Genomic DNA, 21,966 nt, shown 5'->3' on the forward strand with positions numbered 1-21,966 from the left:
AAGCAAAAGTTTTTCAATATTAAGGCGATATTAATTTATGCATACAGCGTCCGAGAGAAGCGGGTCAGAATGTGTGTGTGTGTGTGTGTGTGTGTGTGTGTGTGTGTGTGTGTGTGTGTGTGTGTGTGTGTGTGTGTGTGTGTGTGTTAGCGTGCACTGGTTTCTCTCTCCCTCTGTGTCTGTCTGTTTGTTTGTTTATTTGTTTAATTTACACTGCACGTAGGGATAAAATGAAAAAAAAAAGGGGGAGAGAGAGATGTAAAAATAAGAAAACTTACTGCTAAAATAAATAAATGGACAAGGGGAGACTTTTAAAATTAATGGAAAATAAAGTAAAAAAAAAAAAAGCCACTAAATGTTACGGAAAAATGTAGAATAGAAAAAAAAAAAATGTGCGTGTGTGTATTTTTTTTGCCTTTTAACAATGAAGAAATGTTAAAGAACTAAAAATAATGAAATAAATATAAAAAAAAAGGGTTCCGTATCGATTATAATTTTCCCCTCTACATTCAACTTAATGAAAATATAACGAGAAACTCAACTGCGTTATGACAAAAATTAAATAAAAAAAAAAAATTGACCGTATTTTATGATGACACTCTTTCACTGCTTTTAACTCGACGCGTGCAAAAAAAAAAAAAAAAAAAGAAAAAAAAAAAAAAAAAAAAAAGGTTAAGAAAATGAACTTTATTTTAGTGATGAATTACCCGCTTCGCTCAAACGTTCCCTCAACAGCAGGATGGCGGAGACGAGATGAAATTGGCCGAAAACTAATTACTTTAAAAAATTTCCAGGACCGGAGCGAGCGAGCGAGCGAGAGAGAGAGAGAGAGAGAGAGAGAGAGAGAGAGAGAGAGAGAGAGAGAGAGAGAGAGAGAGAGAGAGAGAGGAAGAGCGAGTGATTTAGGGCGAACATGAATGAATGAAGTCTTTGGTAATAATTATGTTCCCGCCATTATACAAAGCCTGACTAGATTGGTGTGAAACTAGAAGGGAAAAAAAGAAGTGAAAGGAGTAAAAAGAAGAAAAGAACAGTTCCCGCTTTTCTCTCTTTCTCAATTGTTTTTCTCCTCGCCAGGAAATTAATTCAAGCGACGCAGAAACATGAACAAAAATAACAATAAGATAAAAACTTAAAAAAAATATATATATACCAGAAGAAAAAGATTACATTTCCTCATATCAGCCGAACCATAACGAAAATATGAAAAGTAAAAAATCCGAAGACTTACGGAATACTTCACTCATGTTTATCCTTCTTAAACCTTAACTAAAACAAACTAAACTAATATTAAGTACAAGTAATATTTGGCTGTCGTTGTGGTTAGATTCGGTGTGGTTAGCGTCAAGGAAACGACGCAAGGGAATCGAACCAGCCACGGAACAAGAGGAGAGAATATAGACGTAAGGAAATACTGTACAAATCTTACAAATTATCGTACATAGCACCTTGAGTGGACGATGCGGGCGGGAAGGTTAAGAGGAAATGCATTAAACTTCATTCTTCTTTATTTTACTATCTTTTTTTTTTTTTTTACTATGACCAATTTGTCTCTCCATTTAAGAGTCTGTTTTTTTTCCTTCTTCCTTTTTGTTTTCTTAGTTCAGTGTCCCTCTAGCATAAAAAAAAGACAATACACGGTTCCTTTCAGGTATTCTGACTCAGTGCATCAGTGTCGCTCGCTTGCACGGTTGGTATCGTATCACAGACTAACTCCGAGTTCACTATTATCGTGCGCAATCAGATTCTTCTTGCCTAAAACACAAGAGTACGAAAGTTCGAAATGACCGTAGGCATATAACCAGATAAACCTTCCGTGATACAAGAAAGGTCAAATCAAGCTAATTTCTCGCATTTAGAGACCGAATTTCAAAAAGTTCTCAATTATCACACCCACAAAATCAAACAAAGCTTCTGCAATACAAAAACATACAAAATCAAGTTCAATTTCTCGCATGTAGGGACCGAATGTCAAAAAAAAGTTCTCAATTATCGTACCCACATAACTAAAGAACATTGCAATATAAAAACGTACAAAACCAAACTCAATTTCTCGCATGCAAGTACCAAAATTTCAAGAACTTGCGTGCATCAGAGGATCAAAACAGCCGCGCACACGTAACCAATAAGTGATACGAATTCCAAGCCAATAGTTTATTCATAAGAGCCCCTAAGAACACAATTGGCCTCACTAAACGGTCACTGATAGCCTTTATTGACGTAAAGTTGAGCTACTCTTCCACTCCTGCCTGTCTTTTAACTCCTGCTCGTCCGTCTTGCGTTCCCAGGAAGCAAAGAAAGAAGGGAAAGGAAAATTACAAAACTACAAAAGCCATTATGTCGATATTCTTTGAGGAAATGACGAAGGAAAACATGATGTATTTCCTTTTTTTCGTTAGTTTTCTTGTTTCTACATCTGGTTTGGCTGTGGCTATCAAAAACGTTCTCTCTCTCTCTCTCTCTCTCTCTCTCTCTCTCTCTCTCTGAGCAAACATTTGTCTAACATTTCAGGAAGGCGCTCAGTGGAAAACCAAATTATTAACCAAACGTTTAGCGACTATGAATGTTTGAAAAGCTCCTTGTATTAACTTGAAACATTCACGACCTCGAAGTAAACTGATGCCTTCAAAAAAGAAAAGAAAATTGCGCAAAGAAAAAAAAAAGATCGTAAACTTAAATTAATGATTCGAAAGCTGCTAATTGGAAGACTGAACTTGAAAAAAATAAACTTAATACAATACTCGAATTTCTTTGCCCAGAGAGAGAGAGAGAGAGAGAGAGAGAGAGAGAGAGAGAGAGAGAGAGAGAGAGAGATGAGAGAGAGAGAGAGAGAGAAGAGAGAGAGGAGAGAGAGAGAGGAGAGAGAGAGAGAGAGAGAGAGAGAGAGAGAGGAGAGAGAGAGAATAATGAAAACTGATTGAGAGAGAAAAAAAGCTTCAGCCGGAATTATATATATGAAAAAAAAAACTTCGGGATTTTGAGTGGTAAGGAAATACATAAAAAGTAGAAAAAAAAGGGGGGGGAATTCATGGGCGTCAGTGGCAGTTCACCTCAAAATTTGATACGAATTCCACCGCTGCTAAAAAAAAAAAAAAGTTTGAGAGAGAGAGAGAGAGAGAGAGAGAGAGAGAGAGAGAGAGAGAGAGAGGAGAGAGAGAGAGAGAGAGGAGAGAGAGAGAGAGAAGAGAGAGAGGAGAGAGAGAGAGAGAGAGAGAGAGAGTTAGCGGGCAGCTGCAGTCAATTATACTACTGGATTGCTTTAAAAAGTTTCCCGAATGAGACGAAAAAAGAGCAAAAAGAAAATAAAATGAAAAGAAAGAAAAACAGGTATTCTTCTTTTACATCCAATGAGAGAGAGAGAGAGAAAAAAAAAAACAGGTATTCCTTCTTTACACCTTTCCTCTACCCTTTCTTTTTGTGGCGTCAAACGGAAACACACACAACTAAAATCGAAAGTAGAGAGAGAAAACAAATAATCAAATTAACTCAAGAATGTCAATATTTACTTATCCTCCTGCACATTAGTGACGCGATCGTGTTATTCCGCCTTCGGGAGAGAGGAGGAGAGAAGAGGAGGGAGAGGAGAGGCCGAAAGGAAAGGTCCAAGAGCGTGGGAGAGAGAGAGGGCACAGGAAGAGTGGTGTGAGTGGTGTGGGTGGCAGGGGTGGAGTGAGGACTGGTAGTGAGGAGTGGAGTCCAATACTAAAAGGGTCTCAACGAAAAATGTGCTGGGTAAAAATGTGTGTGTGTGTGTGTGTGTGTGTGTGTGTGTGTGTGTGTGTGTGTGTGTGTGTGTGTGTGTGTGTGTGTGCTGGAGGCAGGAAGGGATAGGATGAAAAAAAAAAGTAGAAAAAAAAAAAAAAAAAGAGCCACTCCGGTGAATTTTAACGCAGGTGGAATAAAAGATTGTGTTCCGCGAAGGGAGAACACCGTGCATTCGAACCCGCGGCCGCCACCTGGAGAGGAGGAGTGACAAGACACGACACCACTGAGCCTATGAAAGATGCAGTGTTGCCTCACACCCCACAGCCCTAACCTGAATATTTAAAGAGTTTCTTTTTCTGATTTTTGTTCCATGTATTAGAATTTTTGCATTTTGTTACCAGTGGATGGAGAAAAAGGATTGCTAGTATTACCTTTCATTTACAGGTTGAAATGCTAAAGATTTTTATGTTGTTTTCGAGTCCACAGATAACTTGCTCTAACTAATCGTATTGCAACACACAGGTATTGTCAAGAGTTACCTGACAGTTCGCTTTTACATGATTAGTTTTCATGAATCTTTAACCACATTCCTTGTATGCCGGATTATTATTTTTTTCTACTAGCAGATAACTTTTTATATAACTCAGGTGTTCTAAAAATCATTTTAAATTACTTTTCAAACACTTAGTTTTTGATGGATTTTCCCTTTTCTTCTCTTCGTTAATAAGTAATTGCGTTTTGAGAGAGAGGGAGAAACAGAATGAGAGATAAAGAAAGAAAGAAAGGCAGGCCTCGCTGGAACAAACAACCAATGTGCGAATCACCAACAGTCATTTGCATTAAATCACAAAACGAAAACATGAGCGGCTCATTTACATGTCAGTGGCGGCAAGGCAAGCTTCCGGCAGCCATGCCCTTGCCTCCTTCCTTTCCTTCCTTCCTGCATCATCACAACAGCGTGGACTTTGAACTAAGAATACAAATACTGAGACGTAACAACAAAACTAACAAAAAGAAATCTTGCTCACACTCGTCATTCCCTCGGCGGGTGCTGCGGGAGGGTGAGCGGCGATCCCTGGCGTCCTCTCGGCCCCTCTGACTCTTCCCGCTCCGCCTTCCTGCCCCAAAACTGAAGGAGCTGCAGGGCGTCGCCAGCCCGCGGGTCCTCCACGCTGGACTGAGGCTTCGGGGCCCTCGCAAGGCACTTCCAGCTGTCTTGTTCGAGCATCCGACACTGCTTCGGTCTCTTCCTTCACACACACACACACACAGAAGCAGCAACAGGCATCATCATCTCTCTCTCTCTCTCTCTCTCTCTCTCTCTGCACCGTCACGAAGCAGCGACACTCAGCCTTACACACCCACAGGCCGGGACACTCATATACACAAAATGTTGACTAAACCCACGATGATAACACAGCTGGTATATAACACGTACGTACATGTCAACACGTACACAGCAGCTCTGGAGGCGTACACGGCCGCGGCGCGTCCCTCGTGGCTGGGGCTCCTGACGCGGCCGCTGCTGCGTGTAGTGCGTTAGCGGGTGAGGAGATGGACACGGGGCCGTAAATGGAAGGTCCTCGCCCTTGAGTGGAGGACATGACGCAACACTCAGAGGTCGTGAGTGGCTGGCCTTCCCCGGGTGTGAAAGTCGAGTGAACAGGGGAAATATTTTTCTAAGGAATACATTTATCTTACATCACATTTTTGAGCACTGGCGTGTGTCAGGAATAGGTGAATGAAAAAAAAAAGGAAAAAAAACAGGATGAATTGTACAATGTTGTCTCTGTCTGTCTGTCTGTCTCATACCGCCTCTTGCTGCCACGTCCTGCAGGGGATTAAGCAAAGTTCCTGATATGTGCTTTTTATAGTTTCCTAGGCGTTTCGGGACATGGGACATATGCCGTGAAGGGACGCGGCTTGGGACACACACACACACACACACACACACACACACACACACACACTGAGGATCACGGGAGGATTCCAGGAGGTACGGTGTCCTCCCCCTGCTCCTCCCCTCCTCGTGGCGGGGTGGGAGGCTGGGGTTCGTTGCATCGTTACTCACTATACAGCGAGTCCTTTTCTGTTCCGCCTTCTCCTGCTGCTCGTCCTGCTCGTCCTCCTTCCTCCCTGAATTTTCACTGCCGGCGTCGAGGGAGCAGCGGAGGGAGGGCTGAATACCGCCGCTCTCACCTGGGGGGCGCTGGCCGGGGCTTCCATTGATAGGTCCATCAGGGGATATACACCAAATCTGATTGGCGTGGATCCCTCCCTCCCTCCCCAGCCGCCGCCTCCGCCGCCACTATCCCGCCACTTCCATCGCCCGACACGCCGACGCCTGGCAGTCCTCTCGCTGCTGGTTCTCTCAGTGGCGTGCGTCGCGTGTCACACTTTATCGCCACACTCACACTGAAACACATCGCCTGAATTGATTTTCCGCTGCCTGTTCCACTTCAGCACTCTGACTCTCCACACTTATACGCCTCGTGCGCCTCTCGGTGTCCCCAGGTGCCGGTGCCGAGGCGTGCCAACACCACATCTGCGCTCCCTTCACGTCACGACGCTTCGCTCACCATCACAGAAAAAAAAAGTTAATTCAAGGGACGGTCCCTCGTGACGGCAGGCCGCCGCCTGAGCCACTCCGCCGCGAAGCGCTGCCGCGGCGTCAACAGGTAGCGTTCATCGTACCTGGGAGGGGGCCGGGGGAGGGTCGGGGCGGGAGTCTGGCACCTGTCTGTCACCGCGGCTGGACACACCATCGGGGCCGCCTGGTGGGCACTGGGCCCCCTTCACCCTCCTCCAGTATATGTCCAACTTAATTTTTTAGTCTTTACCCGCCCCGCCTCACACCAGGTGCCCCCGGTGCTCCAGGGGGACGCCGCCCCCCGCGGGGGACTGGACAGCATCGGGAGCAAAGGTGGAGAGCATGGGTGGCTGCGGCGGCGGGTGGGTGCGGGTGGGCGACTGCGGTGGGTACTGACCCGCCACGCCCCCGGCAGGAGACGACGTGGAGGACACCGGGATGTTCATCGACCCGTTCCGGATGTAATCCTTCGGGAAGTGGAGCTTGGAGGGCGCGTTCCTCCGCAGGGAGCCGTTGTTCTGCGTGAGGGAGTGGGTGTGGGCGGTGAGCGGGGCGTGGGTGGGCGGCTGGTAGGTGTTGTAGCGGGTGGGGAGGGGATAGTGGGGGTCCGTGGCAGGGATGTTGTAGTGGTCGGGCGTGGTGGTGCGGCGCCCCAGCGTGCCGTAGCCGCCCGTCCCCGCCGCCGTCGCTCGGTCTGTGACACGCCCGCGCAGGTCACGGTGAGGGGCGCGCGTGGGGCGGCAGGTGATTGATTTTTGGCAGCAAAGTGGAAGAGGAAAGAAGAGCCGATGATAAAACATGGCACAATACTTCATGACTGTTGCACTCACACACACACGCACACACACACACACACACACACACACACACACACACACACACACACACACACACACACACTAAAACACTCCTTTAATTCCACTACAAGACAAAAAAAATATCACATAAATTCATGAATGAGAAAAAAAGAAAACAGACGACTGGAAATAACAAAAGGACAAACCAAGAAGGAAAAAAACAACAAAAGACACGCAGACTCACCCAGCGCAGCATTGTACTGATTTCTGCGGACATCGTCGTAGGCGTCGTCCATGTTGAGGTCGTTGTGTGAGGGGGGCGGGGGCAGGATGTGGGGCGGGGGGCGGCTGGCGTACTGTGGGGGCGGTTCAAGCTGCTCGATTAGATAAGTGCTGGTGGCGGTGACCCGAGCTGCCTCCGCCTCATACTCGTCCGCAGAGTCCTGGGAGAGTAGAAGAGATGCGGTGAGAGAGAGTGAGCGGCGGTGAGAGAAAGGCGGTGAGAGTGAGAGGCGGTGAGAGAGAGAGCAAGGCGGTGAGAATGAGAGACCGTGAAAGTAAGAGACGGTGCACAGAGACGCGATGAGAGAAAGTAAGAAAGTAAGAGGTGCTGTGAGAGAGTAAGAGAGAGCAAGAGGTGGTGAGAGTAAGAGAGATAATGAGAGAAAGTGGGAGAATAAGAGACTGTGAGAGTAAGGGACACGGCGAGAGAGTAAGAGGCGGTAAGAGTAAAGAAAGAGGAGATGAGAGTAAGAGAAATACAATGAGAGTTAGAGAGATGCTGTGAGACTAAGAGAGATACAGTGAGAGAGAGTAAGAGGCAGTGAGAGTAAGAGGATGAGAGGTGATGAGGAGTGGACTGTATTCTGAAGCACTCCCCGCTGCACCTCCATTACATTCAAAAGGCTCTATGTAGTTGCAGTTACACGCATTTTTAAGGGCGTTTTTATGATTCTAGTGACAGATTAACGAGGTTTCTACATTATTAACGTGAGAAACACAGTTGAAAATCCGTCTAACCATCTCTGTGGCCTTGGGAAACAGTTATGGTGAGAGAGAAAGGCCAGAGAGATAGACAGACTAAAGAAGCACAGATAAGAAAATAAAAAAGGGATAAACTTCATAAAAAAATGTAATATATATTTTTTCCCTCTAAAACTCTGCAGGTGACTCAGAGAAAGGCCGTGAAGTCGAAGCTTATTTCGAAAGACATGCTTGGAAATGCGAATTTTGGGTGGGAAGAAGAAGAAGAAGAAGAAGAAGAAGAAGAAGAAGAAGAAGAAGAAGAAGAAGAAGAAGAAGAAGAAGAAGAAGAAGAAGAAGAAGAAGAAGAAGAAGAAGAAGAAGAAGAAGAAGAAGAAGAAGAAGAAGAAGAAGAAGAAGAAGAAGAAGAAGAAGAAGAAGAAGAAGAAGAAGAAGAAGAAGAAGAAGAAGAAGAAGAAGAAGAAGAAGAAGAAGAAGAAGAAGAAGAAGAAGAAGAAGAAGAAGAAGAAGAAGAAGAAGAAGAAGAAGAAGAAGAAGAAGAAGAAGAAGAAGAAGAAGACAATAACGTGCTTCGCGTGCTTGTGCCTTGCTTACTTTCTTACTTTCTTCCTTACTTGCTTTCTTTTTACTCTCTTCCTTCCTCCTTCTGTGAGTGACGGAGAGGAAAGATTGCAAGAAAAAAATGCGGAAAGAAAATAACAAAACAGTCGAGTCGAAAAGAAAAAAAAAAAAAAAAAACTGATAATAATAACTGTGATGAGAAAACTGTGTGTGTGTGTGTGTGTGTGTGTGTGTGTGTGTGTGTGTGTGTGTGTGTGTGTGTGTGTGTGTGTGTGTGTGTGTGTGTGTGTGTGTGTGTGTGTGTGTGTGTGTGTGTACGTGTGTATGTGTTTGTGTGTGTGCCTGTGTGTTTGTGTGTCGGTAAACAATGACAATTTACTACAGTCACACACACACACACACACACACACACACACACACACACACACACACACACACACACACACACACAAACAAACAAAACACACAAACAAACAAGCAAACAAAACAAAACAGCCAGCCAGCCAGCCAGCCAGCCAGACAGACAGACAGACAAGTAAACAAGTCCAAAAAAACAATGACATCCCAATAACAACAATAAAATTAAGTCATCAATCATCACACTGGGAACAAATAGGCGCATAACAAGCAAATCCCTTAATGAAACAACTGGTAGAGAGACATAGAGAATAAAGGAGAGTGGGAGGTAAAAAAAAAAAAAAAAAAAAAAACCGAATCTACCCAAGCATTAACTTGATCCTTAAACAAGACAAAATTAATTAAGTCCGAATTCGTTCCCTAATTACTTCTAAAATAATTATTCCTGCGCAGTAATGAAGCGTGGGTTGTAATTACCTGCCCCTCCTTCCCTTTGTCCCTTAACAGCACCCACACCTAATTATCTCCCTCTTTAATTGGTCTCGTGCCGGGCTGAGCTACGCACCTGCTGGATTCTGGCCACTCTTCCCATCGTTATGAGGGAGAAAGGGAGGGAGGGAGGGAGGGAGGGAGGGAGGGAGGGAGGGAGGGAGAAGTGAACATAATGACTAACAGATTAAAAAAAAACATCTTTAACAATATATCTTTTTCCTTCTCTTTCCTCCGATGTTTCTGATAAAATTAGAGAGAGAGAGAGAGAGAGAGAGAGAGAGAGAGAGAGAGAGAGAGAGAGAGAGAGAGAGAGAGAGAGAGAGAGAGAGAGAGAGAGAGTCCATATCTTTTGCAAACTTACATAAACCAACTTTCATGAATGTACGAAAAAAAAGAATAAAACTAATGAAACAAAAATAAAAAGAAACACGACTTATTCTAATTCGACTTTGAAAATTAAAAGTAGAAAAGACTCTCTCTCTCTCTCTCTCTCTCTCTCTCTCTCTCTCTCTCTCTCTCTCTCTCTCTCTCTCTCTCTCTCTCTCTCTCTACCTCCTCTCCCTCTAACCCTCTCTCTCCAACCCCCTTCTCTCTACCCTCTCTCTTTTTCTGGCACTTAGTAGCCGCCACAACATTTAGCAGTCTTTATTTTTCCCCTCCTGCGGCGCCGCCTACGTGAGCTGGGTGCTGCGGGGCCGAGAGAGGAGTGGGACGACTGGCCACAGCATCCCTCCAATCCAGTGCAAATGGCCGCGCAGGACCACCAAAGGGAGCAGTGAACAATTAAGTGTGCGTTGTATTTTAACACGACAACCGCGACTGACCGTGAGGATTAAAAAGATAATGTTTGTAAAGGGGTTCCCGTAGAGAGAGAGAGAGAGAGAGAGAGAGAGAGAGAGAGAGAGAGAGAGGAAGGAAGTAGTTAATTTTACAAAAGGAACAGTAAAGACAGCAATGTGTGATGGTGTTTTGCGGAAAATAACTGGACCGTGAAGTCTCTCTCTCTCTCACACACACACACACACACACACACACACACACACACACACACGCAATTTGAATTCAGTACTGTGAGAAACTTAGGACAATGAGAAACCTAAAAAAATTGAAAGAAAAACCTAAAAAAAAAAAAAAAAAAAAATACGAGGCAATTGTACGAAGCGTCATGGAGAGAGAGAGAGAGAGAGAGAGAGAGAGAGAGAGAGAGAGAGAGAGAGAGAGAGAGAGAGAGAGAGAGAGAGAGAGAGAGAGAGAGAGAGAGAGAGAGAGAGAGAGAGAGAGAGAGAGAGAGGCAACTGAACAGGCAAAAAAGAAAAAAAATCACTGATTGGTGAAAAAAAAAAAAAATGAAAGAGGATGAAAAAGAGAGCTAATGAAGAAGCGAATTAATCAGTTTGCTTTTTTTTTTTTCACCTATTTTTTCTTGGGTGCCGTTGCGTGTGTGTGTGTGTGTGTGTGTGTGTGTGTGTGTGTGTGTGTGTGTGTGTGTGTGTGTGTGTTCTCTTTGATGTGGTAAATGTGCAAAGAGGAAACGTGTGTAAGCAGGAAGCGAATTTCTACTTAACAGCCAAACTTCCTACTTTAAGTATTCACTCTTCAATCACACACACACACACACGACCACACTCAACCTCTCTCACACATACACTCAAAAAACCCTCATGTGCGCATCAAGGTGCAGTGAAACGCTAACCATTACAGCCACTTAGCGTTTGATAATCACCACCGCTCCTTCTCCTCTCGCTCGTTCTCTCAGCTTGGGAGATCGACTGATGATGGGCTGCACCTCTTGACTCCCGCAGCTCCTCATACGCGGGACTCAGCGGGGCGAGGCGAGGGCATGTCAAGTTAGTTTACAGAGGCCTTAAATGCTGCTAATTCATTGGCTACTCAGGATTTCAAAGGTTACTGAGGCTTGATTCTCTCTTCGTGACTTCGTTTGATGTTGAAATGTGTTTTTGTGTTTTGGTTACGGAAGTATAGGGACAGATTGAGATTTAGAGAGAGAGAGAGAGAGAGAGAGAGAGAGAGAGAGAGAGAGAGAGAGAGAGAGAGAGAGAGAGAGAGAGAGAGAGAGAGAGAGAGAGAGAGAGAGAGAAAGGGGGGGACATAGGCAAGGGCAGAATTTGTGAGAGAAAGCAAGATATAATTTGGGATGGAGGAGAGAATTAATGAGACAAAGAAGGACAGGATTAGAGAGAAAGGGACAGAGAGAGAGAGAGAGAGAGAGAGAGAGAGAGAGAGAGAGAGAGAGAGAGAGAGAGAGAGAGAGAGAGAGAGAGAGAGAGAGAGAGAGAGAGAGAGAGAGAGAGAGAGAGAGAGAGAGTCTGCGAGTGTCAGACGAAGAAAATGAGCCGAAATAAGAGAGAAAAAGCAGAAATTAGAGACAGAAAAGGGAAAAGAAGTATGGAATGAGGGAAACAGAGAGAGAGAGAGAGAGAGAGAGAGAGAGAGAGAGAGAGAGAGAGAGAGAGAGAGAGAGAGAGAGAGAGAGCGTGATATGGACAGAAGTAAATTAGGTCAGTGAAATGATGCGTGGAAATTAACAATGAGAGAAAATAAATATAATAACTAGAAGCAAATAAAAAAAAAATAGACGTGGAAGTCAAGATCAGGCAGAGAGAGAGAGAGAGAGAGAGAGAGAGAGAGAGAGAGAGAGAGAGAGAGAGAGAGAGAGAGAGAGAGAGAGAGAGAAAGTTATCGGTACCTCATCAGAGACTTGTGCTTGTATCATCATAATCATAATTCATCGTACCTTCTAAATGCCAGAGAGAGAGAGAGAGAGAGAGAGAGAGAGAGAGAGAGAGAGAGAGAGAGAGAGAGAGAGAGAGAGAGAGAGACCCAAATCCACCACAACACCCACCAACTCACTCACTCACCACCACCACCACCACCACCACCAATACTACCTTCCCCATTCTCCTCTTCCTCCTCCTTCTTCTAGCCACCGAGCAAACTTACCTCGTGTGTGTAACTTTCCCGGGACTTCTCTGAGATCGAGGACAGCGTTTCCCCCGTCACAGTGCCAGTGTAGGAGGACGGGGCATACATTTCTATAGTGGTGCTCTTGCTTGATCCCTTATCAGATGAGGCTGCGAGAAGAAAGGGAGACAAAGAGCTTAGATTAATACATAAACTTGGGGCATTATAGAGAGAGGGGCTTGGGGACACAGGGAGAAGGAGATATGATAGAGAGGCAGTCTGGTTGTATAATAAAGTTAAGGACATTAAGGAGACAGATGCAGCGGAGAAAGGGATGTGATGAAGGGGAGGACAAGATGTTGAATCCTCTATCGACTCGTAAAAAGTGTCCTCAGGAGATTGGGATATATGTACCGCGTTTCTTTAAGGGTTTCAATTCCAAGATACTGAGAGTCTAGACATCAAGGAAAAGGAATATGATAAATTGTGGAGATAATGTTGATTTCTGCTAATGTGTAAGAAATTAGCACACATTATACTGGGTTTCTTAAGGAATTGGAATATTTGAATTGCATTTCTTTCAAGGTTTCGATTCTAAGATACTGAGGATCTAGACATCAATGAAAAAGGGATATGATAAAATGTAAGACAAAATATTGATCCCTCCTAATGTATAAGGCATCAGAATATACTGTGCTGAGTTTGTTAACGGTTTCTGATTCGCTCAAGACACAGAAATGACGGAGATGAGAGAAATGGAGAAAGACATAATCAAATGAGACAAGATGATATTTCCTCATGCAATCCTAAGAAGTGTTTGTGTAGGGAATTGGAATACATTATACTGTGTTTCTTAAGGGCTTCTGATCCTGCTAAGGCTCTGGAGAGATTCAAAGAAGAGGGATATGAGGAAGACGACGACCAGATGCGAAATACGAACGATGTTGATTATCCATAGTTACAAGAAACGCATCGGTAATAAGAAGGGAGCTGGAGCATATATATCGCATTCGTAAAAGGGTTTTGATTCTCCTAAGGGATTCTGGGAGTCGCGATGGGGTGGACGACAAGATATGAAAAAAAAAAAGTGTTTGATCTCATTGCAGCTGAAAATTTTGACTCTAATGCTTCGAAAATCACAAGACAAACATGTGATAGAAAAGTAGATGTCCTTAAATCATTAACATTTAAAATTTAACGAAGATTATATACAAAACGGTGGTAGTAATGCTAATGCGTCTAAAATGATAAAACTAACGAGTGATAGAAAGAGTGGATGCATTTAATTCACTAATATTTATAATTTAACTAAGAGCATATGGAAAAACTATAACAAAAATCAGAGAGAGAAATAAATCTAACGTAATATGATGAACACCCGATGCGTTACAAAGAAAACATAAATAAAACGATGACAGATTGCAAAGATTAAAACATTCATTAGCTAAAGGTGAGGAGCAGAATATAAAGGATCTGAAGGAGGGAAAGCAATGAAGATACAAGGGGGAAAAATGGAAAAACCCTGATTTAATTAAGTAACCCGTGAGATATTAGGAACTAGACAAGGAAGATGAGAGAGAGAGAGAGAGAGAGAGAGAGAGAGAGAGAGAGAGAGAGAGAGAGAGAGAGAGAGAGAGAGAGAGAGATGAAAGGTCCTCACAAAGGCATCTTACAAATAAACTAAGAAACGTACCTACAAAGAAAACGGAAAAGCAGGAACGAAAACGGAGTACACCAACAGCGGTAACTCAAACAAAACTTGGACCGTGTGTTGACTAAATGAAATATAGAAAGCCAGTGTTGCAACGGGGACAGGGGAAGTTTAGTCCACCCCCTTTATGCTTTAAAGTTCAATTCTTGGGTACACAAGTAATCAAACTCCTTCGTGCTTCTTCTTCTTCCTCTTTTTTCTCCTCCTTCAGTGTAATTTATTCCTCCCAAAATATTCACCTAATTACCGTCATCAACACTCTCTGGTCATCAAGCTGCCAACCCGCCATGCAGATATATCTTGTAATCATTCAAGTTAAAAGGAAAAACCGTTAAAATAAAAATAAAAAGAAAAGTTGAAGCGTTTGTATTCTTGTCGCTACGACAACCACCACTACCGCCACCACTACCACCACCACCGCCACCACCACCTCGTGCATCATTATAATTCCCTGTTAACAATAGTGTAGTAAACTCCCTGTGATGTCAATAGTAATGATGGTGATGTTGATATGAAAATAATAATAATAATAATAATAATAATAATAATAATAATAATAATAATAATAATAATAATAATGGCAGTGAGAGTATGAATGAAAAGGAGTGGAAAATGAGACAAGGGAAAAGATGGTGATAAAATGAGAAAGACAAATAAAAAGAAGAAAAGGAAGAGAGTAGCAGCAGCAGCAGCAGCAGCAGCAGCAGCAGCAGCAGCAGCAGTAGTAGTAGTAGTAGTAGTAGTAGTAGCAATAGTAGTAGTAGTAGTAGTAGTAGTAGTAGTAGTAGTAGTAGTAGTAGTAGTAGTAGTAGTAGTAGTAGTAGCAGCAGCAGCAGCAGCAGCAGCAGCAGCAGCAGCAGCAGCAGCAGCAGCAGTGGGAAGAGAAAGACAAATAAAAAGAAGAAAAGAAAAAAGAATAATAGTAGTCGTAGTAGTAGTAGTAGTAGTAGTAGTAGAAAGGAAAAGACAAATAAAAAGAAGAAAAAAAAAGAGTAGTAGTAGTAGTAATGCTGATATTATAATAATAATAATAATAATAATAATAATAATAATAATAATAATAATAATAATAATAATAATAATAATAATAATAATACCAGGGTAGCAGAAAGGAGGTAGTTAAGTGTCACCAACAATACTCGTTGCAAACAAGTTCCCACCATCAATGTTGCCACCAACAGTTTGCCTCCCTTTTGTTCTGCCTCAAACTCCACCACCACCACCACCACCACCACCACCAACTATTACCATTATAACTATTGATACTCCAATCCACCACCACCACCACTACGCACGTCCAAGCCTCACCTATAGCAATCTTATAATTACCGCAGTTAACACACATTACCACCACCACCGCCACCACCACGCTCCACTATCTAGCGAGCATTATCTCCTCACATGCATTCAGATGTCCACTCCATCGCCACCACCACTGCCACCACCACCACCACCACTAGCACCACCACTATAGCCATTATCATTAGAGCACCACACCACACTACCACACTACAGTAGCAATGTTCACGACACACACACACACACACACACACACACACACACTTGACACAGCCGTTCATTCCCCATCAGACCTTAACTACAGCACTACCATTCCACAATTAACCACAATCAAATTTCCCGCCACCATAAGCATCACCATCACTACCCAACACCACCACCGAAGCGCAGCCTGAACAGTGGCGGCGCCTTACCCTGACTACCCTGACGGCGGCGGCGACGGTGCAACACGCAGGCCACAAGTACAACGTTGACCAGCACCAGCAGACCTCCCACAGTAGACACAGATAAGGTCACCACACGAGGTAAGTCTGCCTTATCCGCCAGAACTCTTGAGATCGCGCGCTCTACCTCAGTCAAGGGCGGGGGTACCTGGACACATGGACACAATAACACCCAGCTCAAGGATACAAGGGCGTGTTACAAAACCTGTGAGTCTCTTTCGCGCGCGTCTCTTGATGAAACACGCGACAAGAGCCACGTTGAGGACAAGCAGAGCCGCCCCCACCAGCGTGACGATGATGATGATGAGACCAGAGATGCGGGCGCTCGGAGCCTGCGTTGGGGGCGTGTCTGTGGGCGGGGCCGTGCCTGGGGAAGGGCATGGTTACTATCCCGCCACCACTACCCTGCCACCACCACCACAACCACCACAGCATGCAAGCACCACTAATATTTTGATTATTTTTGTTTTTTGTTTTACCATCAGCGCCTAGGCTCTTACTACTACTACTACTACTACTACTACTACTACTACTACTACTACTGCTAGTACATGCAAGTAACATTACATAAGATTTAAGCATTTTACCATCTCTCCCACACTACTACTACTACTACTACTACTACTACTACTACTACTACTACTACTACTACTACTGCTGCTGCTGCTATTGCTACTACGGCTGCTGCTGCTGCTGCAATCACTCCCATCACCACCGCTAGTACCATCAACACTATGAAGCTTCATTTCCCGTATACAAACATCATTCCATCACTACACTTTCCCCTATCCATCCCCCGCCACCACCACCGCCGCCACCACCACCACCACCACCACCGCCATGCATGCACGCAAACAAAGGTGAAAAATGCGGCACCAAATTGAACTAAACAAAATTAAACAACAAAAGCGCCAATGAGAATCAAGCTCCTCATGCAAAAAAGAAAGAAAAAAAAAATCAAGCGGGGTGGGAAAAAAGGATATTTATACTTTAATGAAACAGAGAGAGAGAGAGAGAGAGAGAGAGAGAGAGAGAGAGAGAGAGAGAGAGAGAGAGAGAGAGAGAGAGAGAGAGAGAGAGAGAGAGAGACGGGGAGAGGAGGAGAGGAGCCCCAAACTGACACCTCCCCGCCCTCCCTAGCCGACCCATGCTAACAACCCCCCAAAAATGCCTTCCCCAACTGATTCCCTGCCACGCGTATGAGTTAAACGATATAAAAAAAAAAAAGGAAAAAAAAAATAGGAGAAAAGGAAAAATGACACTTGCATTCCGCAGTGCACTACATCACCCAAATTGAGAAACGTCACCACATGTAAAGTATTGGAGAAGAACTACACACACACACACACACACACACACACACACACACACACACACACACACACACACCAGTTTTCCTTTCTTTCCTTTCCTCTGCTTCTCTCTCAAGTCTCAATCCTCCTCCTTCTCCTCTTTATTTTCCTCTTCCTCTTCCTCCTCCTCCTCTCTCTATAGTCTTCCTCCTCCTAGCCTTCCTTCCTTTACTCTCCCATGTATTCGTTCTTCCCCTTCTCCTACTCTTTTTCTTTATTTTCCTCCTCCTCTTCCTCTTCCTCCTCCTCGTCGTCGTCATCTTGCTCTATCTCTATTCTCCTCCTCCTCCTCTTCCTCCTAGCCCTCCTCCACTCTCCACCCTCTTCCCTTCTCCTCTCTCTCTCTACCCTCCAACTCCTCCTCCTCTTCCTCCTCCTCCCCCCACTGCGCCTCGCTAATGGAGTGAAAGAGGGAAAATTTGGCGTGGACACGATCACCAAATTTTCACGCGTTGTCAGCCTTAAGGGGAGTCGCCTCGTGCTTGGTTCCATTGCCCGGAAAATTACACTTCTTCGCGGTTCCAGGCATTACTTAGCGCGGGCCCCGGTTCACGGTTCCCGGTTTTCGGTTCCCGGTTCTTGGTTTGCGGTTCTTAGTTTTCGGGTTTCTGTTAAAAAGGTTCGTTTGTAAAAGTGGCGATTTTCTGAAGTAAGCTTAAGTATGTGTTCGTCTGTGTTTCTTTCTCCTTCTGTTTGTCTGTCCCTGTCTTTTTTTTTCTGTCTATCTGTCTGTCTCATTTGTAAAGTTGGCGATTTCTGAACCAAGCTCTATTTCTCTCTCTCTCTCTCTCTCTCTCTCTCTCTCTCTCTCTCTCTCTCTCTCTCTCTCTCTCTCTCTCTCTCTGGCTATGTGTGTTATAATTAAGGAAAGCCACGGTGCAAATAAATTCCATTGTGAGGTTTAAGGGGAAAACGGAGAGAGAGAGAGAGAGAGAGAGAGAGAGAGAGAGAGAGAGAGAGAGAGAGAGAGAGAGAGAGAGAGAGAGAGAGAGAGAGAGAGAGAGAGAGAGAGAGAGAGAGGTGTAGTCGCGCCAAAAGGGTTAATGATAATAAAGATTGCGACCAAACATTTTCATAGAATTCCTAAATGACTTTCAATTTCCTGCTTCCTTTATAATTTGCTTTTCTTTTTTCTATTGGTCTCGATTTTGTCCGTTTTTTTACTTTTTATTTTGCTTTTCGTTTTCCCTCTTTTGTTAACTTTCTGTAACTTCATTATTCCTATCTTTAATCATATCTTGTTTTCTTAGAACCTCAATTTCTTTTTTTTTATTCTGGTGTTTGCTTTCCTTCACAATTTTTATACTTTCTTAATTCCATGCCTTCGTGATTTAACATTTTTCATAATTTAACTTTTCATAACTTTTATACTTCTCCTGTTCTTTAATTTTCATATATTTTCTTAATGTATTTTCATGTCTGAGTCCCAATTTTCTAGAAGACAAAATTTTCCATCCCTTTTTGAAAATATCTTTCGTTAAAACTAAGGTAATTTTTTCTATATTTTCATTATTTTACAGGAGGTCTTTGTCAAGTAATAAAGATAATGTACTTTAATTACCTCACATCGTACTAATTATCACCCAATAATTCACTATAGCTCAAATTTTTCTTATGATTTCATGAACAAAATTTTAAACGTCTTCCACTTCCATTAATAAAGATAATGTATATTAATTATTTCACAATGCACTAATTATCACCCAATAATTCACTGTAGCTCAGATTTTTCCTACAATTCCATGAAAAAAAGTCAAGTCTTTCCTCCACTTTCACTTTTCTCATTAGCTCACACAATTTTTTCCTTCCTCTCTCTATCTCCGCCTCTTTACTCCTTTTACATCTGACTCCTCTTGCCCTTAAAATTCTAATCTTCCCACAAATCTCTCTTTTCTCCTTTCCTTAGTGCCTCTTCTGTCTCTCTTTAACTTTCGTTCTTCACTGGGAAAATTAATCTTTTCTTGCTCTCCCGGCACGAGTCTCTCTTTCTCTCTTTCTCTCTCCCTCTCTCTCCCTGCAGTAAGAACATCGCCCGCCAGGAAATTAAACGTTTGCGAATGACGGAGATAGACTCACTGGGGGAAATTACTTCTAAGAACTGTTCTTTGGAGTATTAGACGAAGGTTTTACGGGACGATTTAGGGGGAATGTAGTCTGTGCGAGAACGTGAGAGAGAGAGAGAGAGAGAGAGAGAGAGAGAGAGAGAGAGAGAGAGAGAGAGAGAGAGAGAGAGAGAGAGAGAGAGAGAGAGAGAGAGTCCTCCTAACCCTCACTGCTCCCGACTCGAAGACACTCCACTGCATCAAACACAATTTGTAAACATGGCGGCGGCTTCCACGGCACAGTGACATCATTATTCTCCACTTGACGATAAATATTTGACACCGGACGGCGGTGGAGACGAGGAGGAGGAGGAGGAGGAGGAGGAGGAGGAGGAGGAGGAGGAGGAGGAGGAGGAGGGAAGGCTGGAGAAGACACATACATAGACAGAAATTCTTTGGCGAGGATCGAAAGACTCAAGAGGAAAGGTAACTCTCTCTCTCTCTCTCTCTCTCTCTCTCTCTCTCTCTCTCTCTCTCTCTCTCTCTCTCTCTCTAGCAGGGGACGAAAAGCCTTAATTATATCGAGTTAGAAATGTCGCAGCGTCAGATTTTTTTTGTCACGTTGGCGGGTAATGGAGGGCGTTTAGAATGCCATTAATAACGCATATCAGAATTCCGCGATATATCCACGCACGCACGCACACGCACACGCACGCACACACACACACACACACACACACACACACACACACACACACACACGCCAGACGCAATCAAAAATCACGAAATGCTTTGAGAAGTTTAAGAAAAATGAGATGCGTTCTAAACTCTCTCTCTCTCTCTCTCTCTCTCTCTCTCTCTCTCTCTCTCTCTCTCTCTCTCTCTCTCTAAATGAAAACCCACCCACAATGCATCAGAGACTTCTAAAAACACTTCTTGCCCACAAACTCTTAGCGCGTCATGCAAATATTCTCATAGCGATCGCCACAACTTTTATTACTGCGCTGTTTGCATAGCTGTGTGCGTGTGTGCGTGTGTGTGTGGGGAAAGTTGCTTCAGGGGGTTTGAGAAATCTGAGGTGCTGCTTGAGTTTAAGAAAATATAAATAAAAATGGGGAGGAAAGGATGAGAAAGTGTTAGGAATCCGTGACGCCATGCAGGATTATGGCGAGGCTGGGAAGGATTAGCGAAGGATTTGGAAAAGCAATCAAGATGCATCCCCTTCCTCTTCCTTCTTTCCTTCCTCCCCGCACTGCTTGATGGCACGGTCACTGGGTTTTTAAGAGGATTTCTAAGAGGTGTACATGAAGAGGCGTTGTGCATATGAAGGAGTCTATGTGAATATGTTTTGCAAGAGGTGCTGTGTGTCTGAAGAACAGTATAGGAAAAGGTTTTGTATATAAGGAGATGTGTTTATGAATAAGTTTTTGCAATAGGTGTGTATGAAAGGGTTACTCGTTGTTCACATGCTACTACTACTACTATTACTAAGCTACTACTACTACTACTACTACTACTACTACTACTACTACTACTACTACTACTACTACTACTACTGCTGTTGCTGCTGCTATTGCCACTGCTTCGAACAATATTAATATACAATGTAACGAGTTTCTTGAAAGATTTTACTGTTATCGTTCTTTATATGCTATGTGTTTTGTGTTTGCTTCAAGGATCTTGGAAATTAATGTGAAAACTACTACTACTACTACTACTACTACTCACGGAGCTAAAAAGGCAAACTAACAGCTGCTAACTAAATAACTAACTACCGCTATTGCTACTACTACTTCTGCTACTACGGCTAACACTACTTAAAGAACTAATAATAAAGCCAATAATACTAAGGATAAGAGCGACCGGCAACTGCAGCCTGAACCAATGGCCTGAGGTTTCTGAAATTCAGCTCCAGTGGAGTTCGACAAAGAGGTCCTTAAGTGGCTGTGATCTGGGGAATGATTGGCTGTTGGCCACTGAAATAGCTCGCTGATTGGCTGCTAAAGTCCGGCATTTCTCAGAAGTTTGGCAAATTTCTCAAATCAAAGGAGATTAAAGAAGGAACTCCAAACTGACTCTCCGCGTCCTTAGATTAAATATTTATCGGAAAAAATATCTGAACTATACTTAGCGAGTCGGCGAAGTGTCAGTGAGGAGGTGTGGGGGAGGAGGGAGAGGAGGTGAGTTTAGCACATCCAAAGAGGAGAGAATGAGTGAATAAAGAGAAGGGCCTACAGCAAAACACATCTCGAATATTAGTACACATAACTCAGCCCAACGATAAATGAGAGGAAAAAAAAAAAGAATGTTACTATACTAATTGAATGACTGAGTGAGAACCACACCTTGAATATTAACACACAAAATTTCCCCAACGCTAAATGAAAAGGGAGAAAATGTATCACTGTACTTTAACGAATTACTGAGTGAGATGGAGAATGTAGGTTGAAAGAGAAGTGAATTAAGAGAGAAATGATATCAAAAGACACCTCGAACATTAGCACACACAGCACACATCACTCAGCCCAACAATAAAAGGAAAGGGAATTAAAAAGATATTATCATACATGGCGAATGACTGAGTGCGCTGCGGAGTGTAGGCTAAAGAGGAGTGAACTAAGAGAGAAGCGACATCAAAACACACCTCGAACATTAGTGCAAATCACTCAACCCAAAATTCAAACAAGAGGGAAATAAAGAAAGAAAAAAAA

General features: G+C 43.5%; 1 protein-coding gene across 1 annotated transcript in view; it reads right to left on the reverse strand.

Annotated features, from left to right (window-relative positions):
* LOC135116327 (nephrin-like) overlaps positions 1-21,966 on the reverse strand; it is a 322,006-nt gene that overhangs the window by 92,287 nt on the left and 207,753 nt on the right. The window contains 4 exon segments of the mRNA XM_064033681.1: positions 4,734-6,989; positions 7,337-7,535; positions 12,448-12,578; positions 16,067-16,228. Of these exon segments, the coding sequence (XP_063889751.1) occupies positions 6,556-6,989; positions 7,337-7,535; positions 12,448-12,578; positions 16,067-16,228 (926 nt within the window). The 3' untranslated portion in view covers positions 4,734-6,555.

The sequence above is a fragment of the Scylla paramamosain genome, chromosome 31, assembly GCF_035594125.1.
Source record: "Scylla paramamosain isolate STU-SP2022 chromosome 31, ASM3559412v1, whole genome shotgun sequence".
In the NCBI taxonomy this organism is placed as follows: Eukaryota; Metazoa; Arthropoda; class Malacostraca; order Decapoda; family Portunidae; genus Scylla; species Scylla paramamosain.